The following is a 16,285-nucleotide window of genomic DNA, read 5'->3' on the forward strand; positions in this document are numbered from 1 at the left end:
AGAGGTCAGAGGGTGGAAGATGGACCTTCAAAATTAGGCCAGGACTGAGAGCCTGCAGACCCCCAAACTCCCACCAGCATTTCATTTCCCAAGTGAAAACCTGTGGAGGCAGAAGGATTGAGAATATCTAATCACATTTGTCTCCCTAGAGACTTCTTTGCTCTGCAGCAGTTAGAAAAAGCTTAACAAACATCAGGGCTTAACTTTCTTCTCTCTCCTCCAGCCTGAGTGAACAATTATCCTAACATCAGACACAACTACCAATCACTGCACACCTGTCCTGGCCCAGGTGCTGTACTATGTATTTTGCATACTGAATCTCATCTTTCCTAACCACAACTCCTCCAGAGAGGTATACTGCCCATTTTACAGATGAGGAAACTGACGTTCTGGAAGCAAAAGTAATCTACTTATGATCACACAGCTGGTCCATGGTGGATTGGGGACTAGAGATCCAAACCCAAGCAATTTCAAGAATTGGAACAACCAAACAAAAACTTTGCAGACCAGATGTGGTCTGAGAGTCACTGGGTTGAGACCTCTGATGGCTGTTAAGATGCTTTGAAAACTTGAGAGTGCTTAGAAATACAGTAGATTGCTTTCATTATTCAGAATAATAAGTTATCTATTATGTGCCAGGTATTGAATTTTGTATAATTGGTTGAAGAATAGGAGGAACTTGCAAGCAGGTGCTCTGCCTGCCTGCTTGCTTTTTCTTTTACACTTAATCAGCTCCAACTCATGGGACTTGTGTGAGATGCTGGGGACATAGTGAGATTCAGATAGTCACATGGTTCCTGTCCTGAAGCGGCTCCCAAATAAAGATACTTCCACGGTCACTGGATAAGTACTGTTAGGGAGGCTCGGGAAGGCTACAGAGGATAGACCTCTAATGCAGTCAGGGCAGTGGAGAGGGCCAGGTGGGTCAGGGAAGGCTGTCTAGAAAAATACTCTACAATGGCTAGTCCTGACTACTACAGGGACTATGAACTAATTTAGTGCATAGCAACCTATATTTAACAAAAATAGAGGAGAAAAAAAACATAATACATTGTATATGCAAAGATACACACATGTGCATGCATGCATGTGTATGTGGGAGAGAGAACGGGGCCATGATGTAAAATTCTTTACTGTGAGCTATATAGTCAGAATATGTTGCCTGCCCTGATCCTTTGGCATGTTGTAGGTGTTCAAAGCCTTTTTGAGGAGTGGAAGGATGGATTTAAATTTTTATAGGCTGAGGCAGGGGGATGGCTTGTGCCCAGGAGTTCAAGGTCTGCGTGGGCAGCAAAGCAAGATCCCATCCCTCACACAAAAGAAAAATGATTTGCACAGCAATCCAGCAAGGTACCACCCTTCCCAATTAAGAAAGACGTTCTCCAACACCCACATCCAGTAAATTGAGCATGTTTTTAGTTCAGCAGCAGCTGGGTTTTATCAGTTAGGCCTAAAGCAAGCTTCTGACTAGGAAAAATGAGCCCACAGGAGACAGGGAAAGAGCCGAGGTCTGAAGAGAGGCCTGAAGAGGAACCGAAGGCAACTCTTTGCTGGTGCCCCAGTCTGTGACCTGCTAAAAAAATAAGTGCCCAGCCCTGACCCACCCAAGTGGCATGGCTTCATAATAGCAGTGGCAGAGGCACTGTGTTTACTCTGGGATGGCCTCAGTCACCCACGCCAGGCCCAGAGAGCCACCAGCTCCTGCCTCAGGATGCCAACAGGAAGCACTGTTTATGGAGGCAGATTGGAGAGAAAGGCCCTGAGCAAGACAAGATGGACAGAGTGCAGGTCAGTCCCTTGCAGGGGGACGTGAGTCAGGGGTAATGACTAGGTGTCCAAGAACAGAGGCTCCCTTTTAGTGGTTTTCAGGACACTCTGAACTTGGTCCATCTTATAATATCAGGACCAAAATATCCTTTGGCTATATTCTCCTCTATCCTCGACTCTTAAGGTTGGAAGCACCCTAGAAATTATCCAGCCCAACTCCCTCATTTTACACATGAAGAGAAAGGGGCCCAGAGAGGGAAGGCACTGATACAAGGCAGCCGGCAGGCAGCTTGAGAGGTAGGGCCAGGACTGGGAATCCAGATGCCCCTCTCCCACCATCTTTCCAGAAAGGTCTTCTATCTAATTTTGCCCGCTTTGGCCTCTTCTCTAAACAGAGAAGTCTTTCTAAAGGACAAAGCACTTACTAGGCTATTTGCTAAGACCTTCCCTTAGTCCCCACTGTCACATGGCGAAAAGACACTCAAGATCTTTCCCACTGCTGTGACCCGGACTCTTGGGCTTCCTCTCTTGCTCTTTTCCCACTCACATATCATAATCTCATGATCCTGAACTACTTGGGCTCCCTTGAGGTAAAATATTCTCTCCCAACTCTAAGCTTTTACATGTGCTGTTCCCTCTGTTTTTAACACTCTTCCCAACTTTGGGTATTTGTCTGCTCTTTTCTAGGTTTCTGAATAGATTCTGGTTATTCCAGAAAACCTCCCTGGCCTGCTGGCCTCCAGACTTACTTCTCTGGCAGCGACTCTATTATTATGACTTACTGTACCATTAGTTTCTCTGCTCCTTGACAGGTGATTCTGACATTATTACCACCACCATGCTTAACAGGAGCCAGGTTCACAGCAGGTACTCAACAAATACCTGCAGACTCTCAGTGTCCATCTTTCTATAGGCTTCCTAAGAATGGTCTTCTCTTCCCATGATGTGTTATTAGCTTAACCACCAAGGATGGCTTCTTCTGCTCACAGGATTCTGGGAATCATCGTTTCTTGTTTTTTTTTTTTTTTTTTTTTTTATGCTTCTGTGATGGACACAATCTCTACCGGGCCTCTATCTCATTTCTCCTTTGGGGGAGAGGTGAGGTATCTTTGGGAAGAATGATTGCAACTCGCTATACAAGAAAGCATAAAGGACACGTCTGTAAAGGGCGGGGGTGGGTGTGGTCTGGGCCAGGTAGAAGCACTCACTGGCCCCCTGCACTCTGCTTTGCCATATGGGGCCTGGGGATGACTGGACAACACTTCTGCTTTGCCGGCAGCTCTTGCGGACAGAAGAGTCACATTCTTTTCTCTTCTGCTTGATGTTCATGTCAGTGTTGCTCAGAGAGACACTCATTTCATGTCCAGTTTCCAGGAGTTTTTTGTTTTTACCTACACTCCCAGAGCCAGCTTCATCCTTCTTTTTGGAGGCTCTTGCTGACCAGTGTACCCTCCTCAGAGGCCAAGGGTCCCAGCTCTGCAGGGCCCCTCCTGAGAGCTCCCAAAGAGCCAGCCCGGCTGGACAGTGCCCTCTCGGAGGTCTGACTGCGGTTCCTTGAGGTCCCTCCACGGACCTTCCAGATCCTCCTAACCCAGGCTCTTGATGCTGGCCCGAGTCCTGGAGGCAGGACTGCTACCTCAATGAATGCCATTTGCTTTTTGGGGTTCCAGTAGCCACTTAGCGGAGCTCCTGATACTCAGTTCTTTCTGTTTTTCTGGCTGGCCCCTGACTGATACAAGTGGAAACAAGGTAGACAGTCCCTTCCTCTACCACGCGGCCTGCGCAGTGGTTTCATTAATGAGGTTCTGGCATTCAGTTAGTTAGAAGAGATCAAAATAAAACACACAGACAGTACCTTATTTTACATTGCTAGGTCCGAGACGGCTCGCCTCCCTGGTCCCCGCCTCAAGCCGCCCAGCAGGGCAGCGAGGATTACTCTGGGCTAGCAGGAGAGAGAGAGAGCGAACACGCCGGGGATCAGCCTTTTATTTGGGGGGACAAGAGATTCAGGGGAGAATTCCATCCAATGAAGGTTGAGGGGGGGCTGTACTCCAAGGTCAGGGTCAGTGATTGGGTCTCCGGGGTCAGTGGTTACGCACACCCCCACACGGATGGGCTCTCTCATCAGGAAAGGGTCGGGATAACTCCGACACAGTCAGAGTGCCTCAGGCCCTTAACGGGAGTCACCCAATCACGTGTCAGAATGGCTCCCCACACCTTCCCACATGCATCTGACAGATATTAAGCAAATAATTACAGAAATGAGTCATTAATTACAGTTGAATTTTGGATACCTGAGGAAAAACACAAAGCCTTTTTGCATATCAAAGTCCTGAGAAGCCTTCAATAAATAAACCTGGTCAGGACTGCTGGATGTGACAACTCCTTAGCTCATCTGACCAGAGAAGCCCACAGTGAGCCTGTGAGCATTCAGTGCTCTACAGAGTAAACAGTGCTCTGTGTTCATGGAGAAAGTCATTAAAGAAACATGAGTCAGGACAGTCGGAGAGCACACGTTGGCCCCGTTCCTCCAATGCCCCAGCTCTGGGATTCCAGCCACAGACATGTCAACCATTTGCTTTGCTCTAATACCTTCCTCAGAGGCAACTTTCTGATCATTATGGCTGTCGTTATTGGAGAGGATGCTGTCTACAACCAGTAAAGCCATTCTGGTCCATTCGTCAGTTTCTTTCTCATGACAGAGCAAGGTTTCTGGACCTGAGTCTCTAGAGGGACCAACGATCCCTTAAGACTATATGCAAAATGTGCATGTGAACATGTGTACTTGTGTGTATGCATGTGTGGGCATCAGGTCCCACAGCTACGGTTATTCCTAGTAGGACTGTGACTCCAGGAAAGGGATTCAGCGTTAAGGATCATTGCATTACACAAACATGTTCATGTTCTTATTTGTGCGCTGGGCTCCTGTGAGTTAAGGCACTGTACATCAGTCCTTCTCAGCCTGCTCAGGTTTGTGTTCTCTTCCCCACTTGAATCCTCCAGCTGGCTGTGCCCACCGGCCTTCCTGGGCCACGCGGCATTGCTCCTCCCTCTGCCTGAGTCCATGCTCCTTCCTCTGACAGGAACCCTTTCCCCTTGCCTGGGCTCAATTCCCAGTTACTCTTCAGGACTCCATTTAGTTGTCATATCTTTGAAACCTTCTTTGACGGGCCAGTTCTGAACTCGGAACTCCTTAATCATGCTTCCATAGTATTGCTCCCACCTCTCTGGGACACCTATTTTCCCTCCTCCCAGGGCCATACTTTTCCTTCTGGTGGTGCCTACTCTATGACACAATCAACTGTTTGCAGGCCTTGTCTGCTGCCTGTTGGAATTGAAGCTCATGGGGAAAGGGATTCGTGTCTAGCTTTTCTGACCAAGCCCAGTGTCTAGCACAGAATAGGTGTCCATTACATGCTATTGAAGGAATGCATGCCAAAATGACTACTTCGATCCTTTCAGTGCTACACTCACTCGTGCCATCACAGTTAGATGTCTTTGACCCCACTCTAAGACTATGTACAGACTTACCAGCCACAAAAAAGTTCAATTTTTGTCTTGTCATCAAAAGGTTCTTTCTGATCAAATGCAAAATCTTATATGTGGATAAAGAGAAGAGAAAGCATGCCAAGGGTGGCGGAATAAACCCACCTGCGTTTCTCAGAAAGTGGTTCTTATAGTCCTTAATTATCCGAGTGTTGGGATCGTAGAAGCCATCTCCACAATCATAGGAGGCTGGGGGAATTGTTCTTGGTGGATCCATGTTGGTGAGTTGAGAGATACCTTGAAAAGGTATAACAAGCGATTAGTTTACTACCAAGGCCGAATCCAAACCAATGCCCCCTTGAGACCCACTGTGGCTGGATGCTCATATTGAACTAAACGTTCCCTGAGTTAGAAGAAAACCAAGCAAGAACAGAGACGCAAGGAGATTTCTGAAAATGGGACTGTGAGCAGGATCTTGGGAATGCTACTCTGTCTTTCTCCTGACCCCTACTCTTCCCCTTGCTCCTCTCCTTCTTGGAATACCTTGATAAAGGATTCAGGTTCTGGAGTCAGCGAGACCCTGAGCCTGATTCAGAGTTGGCCAGGTGGACAGGAGGGCAGGTCCAGGAGAGGGATGGCATTCAAAGTGTGGGCAAAGGCCACAGGTATGAGTCCTCCAGCTTCACTCAGAAACCTTGTGGAGCAGAGTACATACAAGGGAGAATACAAGGAAGGAAATGGGTCAGGGGGACAAGGGTCAGAGAGTGGAGAAACTTGACTCTCACCTAGTTACCACAGTGGCTGCCATTTATTGAGTGATTATTTGTGCCAGGCATTATGCTTTTTATAGATAAGAAAACCAGCCAGTGTGGTGGTACACACCCGTAACCCCAGAGCCTCAGGAGGCTGAAGGCAGGAGGACTGCAAGTTGGAGGCTAGCTTTAGCAACTTAGTGAGGCCCTAAGCAAGTTAGTGAGACCCTGTTCCAAAATTTAAAAAGTAATTACAAAAGGTCTGGGGATGTGGCTCAGTGGTAAAGTGCCCCTGGATTCAATCCCTAGTATATAAAAAAAATTGTGTGTGTGTGTGTGTGTGTGTGTGTGTGTGTGTAGAGAGAGAGAGAGAGAGAGAGGAAGAGAGAGAGAGAGAGAGAGAGAGAGAGAGAGAGAGAGAGAGAGAGAACTGATGCTCTGAGAAGCCAAGGGGTCAAGAGGAACACAGAGGTAGCGTTCCCAAGGTAACTTGCCCAAGGTTACCCAGCTAGGAAGCAGTCTGCTCTGGAATCTGTGTGCTAAGTGCCTGTATCGGGAGAGGCAGGGCCTGGGTGCAGCCCCAAGACATGGACGCTGAGATGCCCAGGAGGGAAAGAGGAGTCAAAGCACTTTGTGTGTCAGCACCTTGAGTGTTATCTTGGAATGCTGTGGCCTGAGTATAGGAAGAAGTTGGAATAAATAACTTCTTAAATTCCTTCTAATTGTAGACCCTGTCATTCCCTGTTCTCTGGATGGACAGTTGGATGCCCACATCCACACTGCCTCATGTTCACAGCTCAATGTCCTGCTGAGTAGATGCTCTAATGTTGGCTAATGATAACGCCTGGCCCTGACCCCAACGCCATGCATATTGATTAATGATTAATGAGCATTTATTCCATGCCAAGTGCTTTACAGTCATTCTCTCACTGAAGCCTCAGGCCAATACCCATTTCACAGATGCTCAGAGAAGTCAAGGGTCATCCCTAACCATCACCTTGACAAGCAGCAGAGCTGCCCTAACCATGCCTGCCTTCTGAGGCAGAATACAGAGTGATATGGGAAAGGAGTGGGCTCTTAGGACAAAGCTCCTCTACTGGGAGTCCCTGGAGGAGAAGGGGAAGGCCAGAGAACGGTCACCACACTGCCTCTGAGACTGGCAGAGGCTCCCCTTTGGTGAAACTAACTGCCATGGGAGGGCTGAATTCTCTTCACCCACACATGGGTTCTTTGTCCACAGGCCTCAGTTGGGGTAAAGAGCTCATGACAAAGTCTAGGCCACATCACCCAGGAGGAGAGTGATATGCAAGGTTCTCAAGTTAAACCTAGGCTGGCAGCTCTGGGTCCTCCCCCACCAGCCAAAATGGGTTTGTTGATGTCATTACCTTGATTCCTCAAGTGTACTTCTCTCCCTCCACTGTGATGTCCGGAGTATTATCCCTTTGACAGAAACTCTTTACAGAGCTCCTCCTATATGCCAGGCAATCTGCTAGGTGCTAGGACGTGTCCCTTAATAAGTCCAAGCTCTGTACTGGTGTTGCTCACAGCTGGCATAGGAAGATAGAGCCAGAACACTCCTGATCTCAGCTCTGGAGGAGGGTCACAGCTGCTTAATGACGTGCCACAGGGAGACCTCACCCAGTCTAGAAATTCAGGGAAGGGGTTTCTGGAAAAAGGGACATAAAACTGAGATCTGAAGGTTGGGAAGGAGTTATTTGAGTAAAGTGGATGGGTTAGAGCATTCCAAGTCAAAGAACAGTGGGAAAAAACTTGGTGTCTGTGAGGAACAGAGAGGAAGCAGCCATAGCAAGAGCAAGAAGGGCCGAGAAGGGTGGATAGCTAGGGAGAGCTTGGGGACATTAGAAGGAGCTGGTGAATGAGTTATTTTTAAGAATTTGGACCCTTGTTGGAAGCAGTGGCTCATATTTGTAATTCCAGTGACTAAGAAGAGTGAGGCAGGCAGATCTGAAGTTTGAGGTCAGCCTGAGCAGCTTAGCCAGAGACATGGTCAGTCTCAAAACAAAATATAAAAAGGACTGATGATGTGGCTCAGTGATAAAGTGCCCCAGCTTCAAATTCCAGTCATGAAAAAAAAATGAATTTGGATCCTTACCTTTGGGGGGATAGTAAGAAATACTCAAGGTTGGAGGTTTGGGAGGTGGTAACCAGATTTATACTTACCAAAGATGCAAGTGATTGCAGAATGGAGACCAGCCCAGGAGGAAGTGTGGGATCTTTTTTTAACTTGTTGTTTTTAGATATACATGATAATAGGGTATATTTTGACATATTATATATATATATGGGGTGCAACCCATTACAATTTTGATGCCATTCTTGTGGTTGAACATGTTGTGAAATTACACTGGTTGTGTATTCACATATGAGTTTAGGAATCGAGTGGGGATCTGAGGAGGTTAGGTAACCCAGGGGAGCAATGAAGGAGGTCTGGAATAGGCCATTGGCAGAGGATGAGCAGAACCCTGACAGAGGTTCGCACCAAGGTGCTCAGTATCTGTTGAATGAACAAATGAAGGAACATATTTGAGAGGTAGAATCTTAGGACCAGGTGATCTATTGCACGTGGGGCAAAGGGAAGCTGAGAGGTAGCTTATCTGACACTCACTGAGGTAGTCATCACTGGGGAGACAGGGTTGGTGAGATGGTAATGAAACCAGGGCAGACAAGTTGAGGGACAACCCATGGAAGGGAAGCTGGATGCAAGAATCCGAGTCTCGGGGACTTTGATTTCAATTTGGAAGCTGATGGCAGTTGAAGGTTAGAAGTGAAGGGAGGGGGTATAGAATACTTACTACCGATGGGAAACCTCATCAGAAATAATGGGGGGTGTTGAGATGAGGAGACACGAGCAAGACGAAGAAATGGGGGAGTAAGTGTCAGGACAGGAAAGGAAGAGAAGGCAGGTCTCTTGGCCCAAGGTCACAAAGCCAAGAAGTAAAGCAGCTGGGAATTTGAGTTCAGGTCTATTTGATTCTAATGCCTGGATGCTTTCTGGAAGTTTCTTCCCTGTTGGATAGTGACTTGTCCTGTTGGATAGTGACTTGTCCAAGTTTATCCAGCCATTGAGAGGGAATGTCAGGACTCGAACTCAGACCTTCTGGCTCTAAGCTGACAACTGCACCACACTTTCTCTCCTAACCTAAATTAAGATTTTTTTTTTACAGTTTCTGAAGTCACTTTGTCACTTGTCATTTGGAATGTATCACCTCAGCTGTGCTCAGAACTATGTTCTACTTGAGATGCACCAACCTTACATGAGTCTTAGAAACACAGAGAGCCCCTTAAGACACCATTCCCTGAAGGCAGACTCTTGGTCCAGCCGCAGCCCTCTGGGTTGGACATGGCTTTCGCAGGGAGGTATTGTGATACAGAGAGGGAGACTTGGCTCCCAGATGAACTCTGCCACCAGGAAACGTGTCCAAACTTTATGACCTCAATTTTCTCCTCTGTGACATGGGACTGGGAAGGTTGTCCAGGAGGGTTCTCAGGAGAGTCAAGAAGACAGGGATTCCACGGAGTCTCTCCCAGCACGGGGTCCACAGAGCATATACTCCATTGGTGCTGCTCTTTGCCCTTATCTTTCACTTTTTTAACTATTTATGTATTTTTTTTATACCAGGGATTGAACTCAGGGGTGCTTAACCACTGAGCCACATCCCCAGCCCTTTTTTATATTTTATTTAGGGACAGGGTCTCACTGAGTTGCTTAGCACCTTGCTAAGTTGCTGAAGCTGGCTTTGAAATCCCCATCCTCCTGTGTCAGCCTCCCCCTGAGCCTCTGGGATTACAGGCATGCGCCCCTGTGCCTGGCCTGTTTACATATCTTTAGGGTTGCAGTAGGTACCATAAATAGAAACAGCTACCATGTACAGTGCACCTTCCAGGCACCTGCCAAGCACATGCAAGGCACTGTTCCATGCACTTCATAGGAATTATCTTATCGACAACCATCTTGTGAGGTAGATGATGTTATCGTTCCCTTTTTGGAGGGGAGAAGCTGAGGTGCAGAGGGGCAGTCCCTTATTCACAGTGCCTAGCTAGTAGATGGAGCTAAGATTTGAGGACTGGCCTTTCTGGCTCCTGGACCTGGCTCTCTTGTGTTCTGCTGCCTCTGCTCAGTTCCTCCACTCCTTGGGTTACTTCAGTAGGCCCTGACACTATTTAACACTGCTTTAGTTTCCCTCTCAGTTTGGGTGTGAAGGAAAGGGCGGATGCCTGGATACCTGAAGGCTTCAAGCCAAAGCAGATCTCCGTGTAAAACCTCCGGTCATAGCCATCGCAGTAGTGCCAGTTCTTAGCATCATACTGCAGACCATCTGCAAAGGTGTATGTGCCCTGGAAGACAAAGAACACATGTGCTCTTGAGGAAGCAGGAGACTTTTTGCAGAGAAGGTGGATGTCAAGGAAGAGATGGGTTCTTATTGCCATAGAAAAGAGGTGATGATTGTCACAATTATTATGGTTGTGAGGATTGGAGGGAATGGGTATAAAGTTCTGAGCTCTGTGCTTGCCACCCAAAGGATGGGAACTCTGTGAATTTAGGTAGACAACCCATTCTCTTGGCCCTCAGTTTTCCCATTTGTAAAATTAGAATAATGATGGTGTATATTTAATAGGGACGATTGAGAATTCAATGCGATGGTGCGTGTAAAGCACTTAATACAGTGCCTGATTGTGATAGTTAATTTTATGTGTCAACCTAACTGGACTAAGCAATGCACAGATAGCTGGCAAAATATTTCTGAGTGTGTCTGTGAAGGTGTTTCCACAGAGATTAGCATTTGAGTCAGTAGAATGATTACTTTAGATTGCCCTCACCAGTGCAGGTGGGCATCATCAAATCGTTTGAGGGCTTAAATAGAACAAAAAGGCAGAAAAGAGGCCAATTCTGTCTCTCTGCCTGAGCAGGGACATCCACTTTTTCCTGCCCTTGGACACCAGCACTTCTAGTTCTTGGGCCTTTGTACTTTGACTGGGAATACATCATTGACTCCATGGCTCTCAACCTTTGAGTTTGGACTTGAACTTCACCACTGGCATTCCTGGGGCTCCAGATTGCAGAGGGCAGATTGTGAGACAGCCTTCATAATCTCATGAGCCAATATCTCTTAATAAATGTCTCTCTATATATGTATAGTGTATATATACATGTGTTCATGCATGTCCTTTTGATTCTTCAGAGAATTCTATACACAAGACATATTAAGCACTCATAAAGTTACTTATTATTCTTTTATTATCATAGCCGAAAGTTCAGCACCATCAGCCACAACCCTTTGTCCAAACATGTGCATTCTGCTTTTGCTGCATCCATGCTAAAGGGAATCTCAGGATGCAGAATCTACACTGGCCTAGGCATCAGGAAACATGGGTGGAAATTCCCACAGTACTATTAATTCACTGTGTGACCTTGGGTAAGTCATATCCCCTTCCTGAGGTTTAGCTTCTCCAAGTTATAAAATGAGAAGTATTTCTTAACCTTTTTTAAGGTTATGTATGAGTCAGGGCCCAACACACCCAGTGAAACTTCATGAAAGCTACGGATTCTTTCCCAGAGAAAAACATACTCCCATACATACAGAAACTTTTGTGCATAAATCAGGTTCACTGATCTCTGAATTCTATCCATGGGCCACAAATTCCAGGTTCAGACCCCTTGGATTAGATGATGTATGACAGCAGCAGAGCTAGCGCTTATTGAGTACCCACTCTGTGCCAAGAACTTGGCAAAGTGCTCACATATTTTGCTTTATTTATTCTCACAACCTCCTAGGAGATGCCTAGTACTACTGTGGCAGGCTGAATAATGGCCTCCAAAGGGGTTCACATACGATGGGACTTGTGATTATGTCAACTTGCATGGCAAAAAGGACTTTGCAGATGCAATTAGATTAAGAATCTTGAAGTGGGGGGGATTCTCCTGAGGTATCTGGGTGCACCAAATATAATCACAGGGTCTTTATAAGAAAGAGGTAGGAAGGTCTGGGTGAGAGAAAACAAAATGATGCAAGCAGAGGCAGAGAAGAGGATGTGACGCAGGAAGCAGAGGTGGGAGTGAAGCATGGTGAGGAGCCAAGGAATGCAGGCAGCTTCCAGAGGCAAGGCAATACATTGTCCCCTAGAGTCTCAGGAATGCAACTCACTCAGTTTAGACGGCCAACTTCCAGATCTGTGAGATAATAAGTCTGTGCTGATTTAAGACACCAAATTTGTGGTAATTTGCTGTAGCAGCAATAGACAATGAATACAACCACTGTCCCTGGTTTACATATGAGGAACTCTAGTCTCAAGAGAGGTAAAGTCATAGGCCCAAGGTCAAATAATAAGAGGCACAGCAGGATTCAAACTCATCATAGCCTCCTCAGGGTCCATTCCAGATTGAGAGGGAGAATATTCTAGAATATCCTAGAGAATATTCTGGGAAATCAAGAAGTGGGAGAGATACAAAATAGATATGGGTGGGTGCTAGACAGGGAGGCAGAGCATCACAGCAGTGCGGGGGTGGGCTCTTCCTGTCCAAGGATCCCTCTTTGCCTCCCCCATCTGTTCACCTTGATGGCCAATCCCTTTTCCCAGACAGCGTCATATCGGCTCCCGCTGGGGAAGTACAGGGTTCCTTCACCGTGAAACATGCCGTCCTTCATTTCCCCAACATATCTTGTTTCTGTTGGGAGGATGTACTCAGCTTTGCCCTCCATCCTGCAAGGACATAGGAAAATCACTGAGCCCTGTAGGAAGCTAGTCCTTGATTTCGCGCGTCATCCTCTCAGCAATATTCTGTCTAAAACCCCAAATTTTGTTTTGTTTCCCTCAAAAATCCTGCTTAAGAGGTGGGGCAGAGTTCAGTCTGTTCCTTCTCCCTTCACCTGTAGGCTGTCCTGGAGTTCATGCTGTTCAATGAAATACCTTCTTGCTAGGCCCAGAGAGGGTAGGGATGTATCCAAAGCCACACCATAGGAACTGAAATGAAGGCCAGGGCTCAATCAGATTTTTGATTTCCCTATTCCTCCTCACTAAGCCACAATTGGGATACTTAAAAAAAATATGAAATTTAGAGATAGGAGATATGGGTTTGAATACAGCACCTTTTCTAGAAGGATCATCCTGGGCACTTCCCCAAATTTCTCTGTCTCTATTCCTCCCTCCCAAAAAAATATTTCCAGAGCACCTGCTGTGAGCCAAGTGCTAGGTCAGAGCCAGGCTGCTGGATACAGCACAGACCCAAGCAAGGCAGAAGCCCTCCCGGTCTGCGCAAGGGACACAAGTAAGCAATTGCACAATGTGTAGCAAGTGCCCTGCAGGAAATCATGGGTGTGTACAAGAGTACAGGGCAGGGACAGCAAGGACAGCTGGACCAGGGGACCGGCTTCTTCATGGGTGCAACTAATCTCAGTTCTGAGGTCACCCCTGACAGTATACGACAGTTTTCTTAGTAAAGGGCCTGACATACAATGAGTACTTTAAATATGCTCTAATTTATTTATTTTTGTGGTACTGGGGATTAAACCCAGAGCACTCTCCAATGAGCTCCATCCCCAACCCTCTTTATTTTTTATTTTGAGACAGGATCTTGCTAAATTTGGCCTTGAACTTGTGATCCTCCTGCCTCAGGCTCCCAAGTCTCTGGGATTACAGAGGTACATGCTACACTATGCCTGGCTGAGAGCTATGTTTTAATTCATCCCTTTTCCATTCCTCCCCACTGGCTGAAGTCACCTTTCCTAAACTTTGTTGGAGGCTCAGCACTTTAGGCCCTGCGCTGCAATTAAACATCTCATCTCCTGTGTTTAATCAGAGCCTCTAGAGAGGAACACCTTGCTCTCAACTCCTAGGACCACACTTCCCTCTTAAACAAGTGCCCTGCAAACATCTACTGAGTAAGGAATGAAGGGAACAGAAAGTCCAGAGAACTGATGGAATGGGTGCTACAGCCCCAAACATGAGTGCCCGGTGGGGAAGGCCCAGCTTCCGAGCCTGCAGACCTGGGTGTGGGCAGCTCCATTTCTGCCACTTTGTCAGCTTCCCTCCTTCCCTTTCTGTCCCTCTTTCTTTTCCTCTCTTCCTCCTTCCCTTTCATTCTTTAATTCATTCAAAGTGAAAAGCTTTCATTCTAAATGTGAAGTTAAAAAGAATGCAGAAAGCCACTTTATAGTGAAGACTTCAATGCCTAATGAGGATATGATTACCATATTTCTAATATCTACCATTCATTCATTCTCCTATTAATTCATTTGGCCAAAATTCATTCTCTACCACAAATATGCACTATGAAGAGTGATACAGAAATGAAATCGATTAGATTTCCAACACTGAGCCCTAGAAGATCTTTTAGCGATTCCTCCACTGCCAGAATTGTGTAAAGTGTTGAACTTTGTTTTTTCTGGGGCTCAGCCCACTCCCCAGTTTTCCCTCCCATAACCCCTCTAAGCCTACCCTACCTCTGGCCAAACTGGTTATCTGCTCTTCCCTACACAAGTCCTCTGGGCTATTGGTCCTGCTGTTCCCTCTACCCAGTAACATTCTTCACCTTGATTCTCCACCCATCGAAATCCTACCCAACCTTCAGGGTTTATTTCAAATATCATCTCTGTGAAGCCAGTTGGGCGTGGCTTTTGGGAGGCAACAAGGCTCTATAGTGGTTGTAGAATCTGATAGGCCTGGGTTTCAACACCTGCTCTGTCCAGTGCTAACCAGGTGACTTTGAGCAAGTTATGTAATTACTGAGTCTTACTTTTCCTATCTGTAAAAGAGGATAATGATGCCTACTACACAGAATTGCTTTAAGGAAGGGAAGATGCAGGCAAAGCCACCTGGAGCATAGTGGTCACTACATAAATGTTATTGGTTTCCCTTTGCCCCCTGCGTTTGTAAGTCTACCCTAGCACTTCTTGTGCTGCTTTGCAGTAGTGTTATCTAGAATTCAATTCTGTAACTATTCCAAAGAAACCATGATCTTGAGGGAAGATCCTACATTAGCTTTTTATTTTTTATATTCACACATGGTACTAGGAAATCATCTCTTTTATTGTTGTTGTTGTTTTTTAAGACCAGCTTTATTGAAGTACTATTGACATACCACAAAATACATGTATTTAGCTTGGACTATTTGGTAAGTTTTGACATACCCTCAGAAAACCATCATCACAACAGACATAATTAATATATCTGTTCTCCTCCAAAATTTCTGCATGCCCTTTGTAATCCTTCCTGTGTGCCCCTCCCCACAGCCTTCATGCCCAGGGAACCACTCGTCTGCTTTCTGTCACCAGGTTAGTTTGCATTTTCTAGGATTTTATATAAAGGGAATCATACATCTTACTGATTGATTGATTGATTGATTGTGTTAGAGATCAACCCATGGCCTTTTGTGCTAGGCAAGTGTTCTACCACTGAGTCATATCCCCAGCCCTGTGTGTGTACTTCTTGGTGTCTGGATTCTTTCTTTCTTTTTTTTTTTAAATATTTATTTATTTATGTATCTTTAGTCTTAGGTGGATACGTTAGTTTGTTTTTATCTGGTGCCGAGGATCTAATCCAGTGCTTCATGCATGCTAGGCGAGCACTCTGCCACTGAGCTACCACCCCAGCCCCATGGATTCTTTCACTCAACACAATTCTTTATAATTCATTCATGTTGGTGTTGTGTGTACCATTTATCACTCCTTTTGTTGTGTAGTGTTCCCAAGGATAGACATGCCACAATTTGTTTATTCACTTACCTATTAATGGGACACTTGGGGGTTGTTATCACAAATAAATGTGATAACATTTATGTAATTTATAAATGCAATCATATATGTATGTTTGTATGGGTATGTATTTTCATTTAAGAAATGGTCAAACTTTTGCAAAGCAGTTGTAATCTTTTTTACATTCCCAGCAGTAGTAGGGAGTCTATACAAACTAAATGTTAAATATCAACTTCTTATTGTATACAGAAGCTACTCTCTTCTTTAAATTCTAAAAGGAAATTACCCCTCTCAGCCAAAGGGAAAGTGCACACCAAGCATTCTGCCACTTACCTATGAGTTGGACAAGTATCTGAAGCTCTAAACCCCAATTACCTCTAAAGTGGAGCTAATGACATTTCCCTTGCAAGGTTGACTAAGGGTTAAAGATAGAACCCCAAATTTACTACCACCATCTCTAGAAATCTATGTTGTAACCCTGGCTAGACCATTGATCTCTTCTTCCTTTCAAATTTTTTTTTTTGTAGTTTAAATGGATACAATACCTTTATTTTATTTATTTATCTTTAT

The 16,285-nt window shown here is 45.7% G+C and overlaps 1 protein-coding gene across 1 annotated transcript in view; it reads right to left on the minus strand.

Annotated features, from left to right (window-relative positions):
• The window catches only part of MORN5 (MORN repeat containing 5), a 28,630-nt gene extending 15,363 nt beyond the window's left edge, over nt 1-13,267 (minus strand). Inside the window, exons 1-4 of the mRNA XM_081280583.1 lie at nt 13,195-13,267; nt 12,578-12,725; nt 10,250-10,361; nt 5,419-5,550 (exon numbers count right to left, since the gene is read on the minus strand). Of these exons, the coding sequence (XP_081136709.1) occupies nt 5,419-5,550; nt 10,250-10,361; nt 12,578-12,724 (391 nt within the window). The 5' untranslated portion in view covers nt 12,725; nt 13,195-13,267. The remainder of the gene's footprint in view (nt 1-5,418; nt 5,551-10,249; nt 10,362-12,577; nt 12,726-13,194) is intronic.
• Between the last annotated feature and the right edge of the window lie 3,018 nt (nt 13,268-16,285).

This window comes from Spermophilus citellus (genome assembly GCF_964194105.1).
Source record: "Spermophilus citellus genome assembly, chromosome: 2".
In the NCBI taxonomy this organism is placed as follows: domain Eukaryota; kingdom Metazoa; phylum Chordata; class Mammalia; order Rodentia; family Sciuridae; genus Spermophilus; species Spermophilus citellus.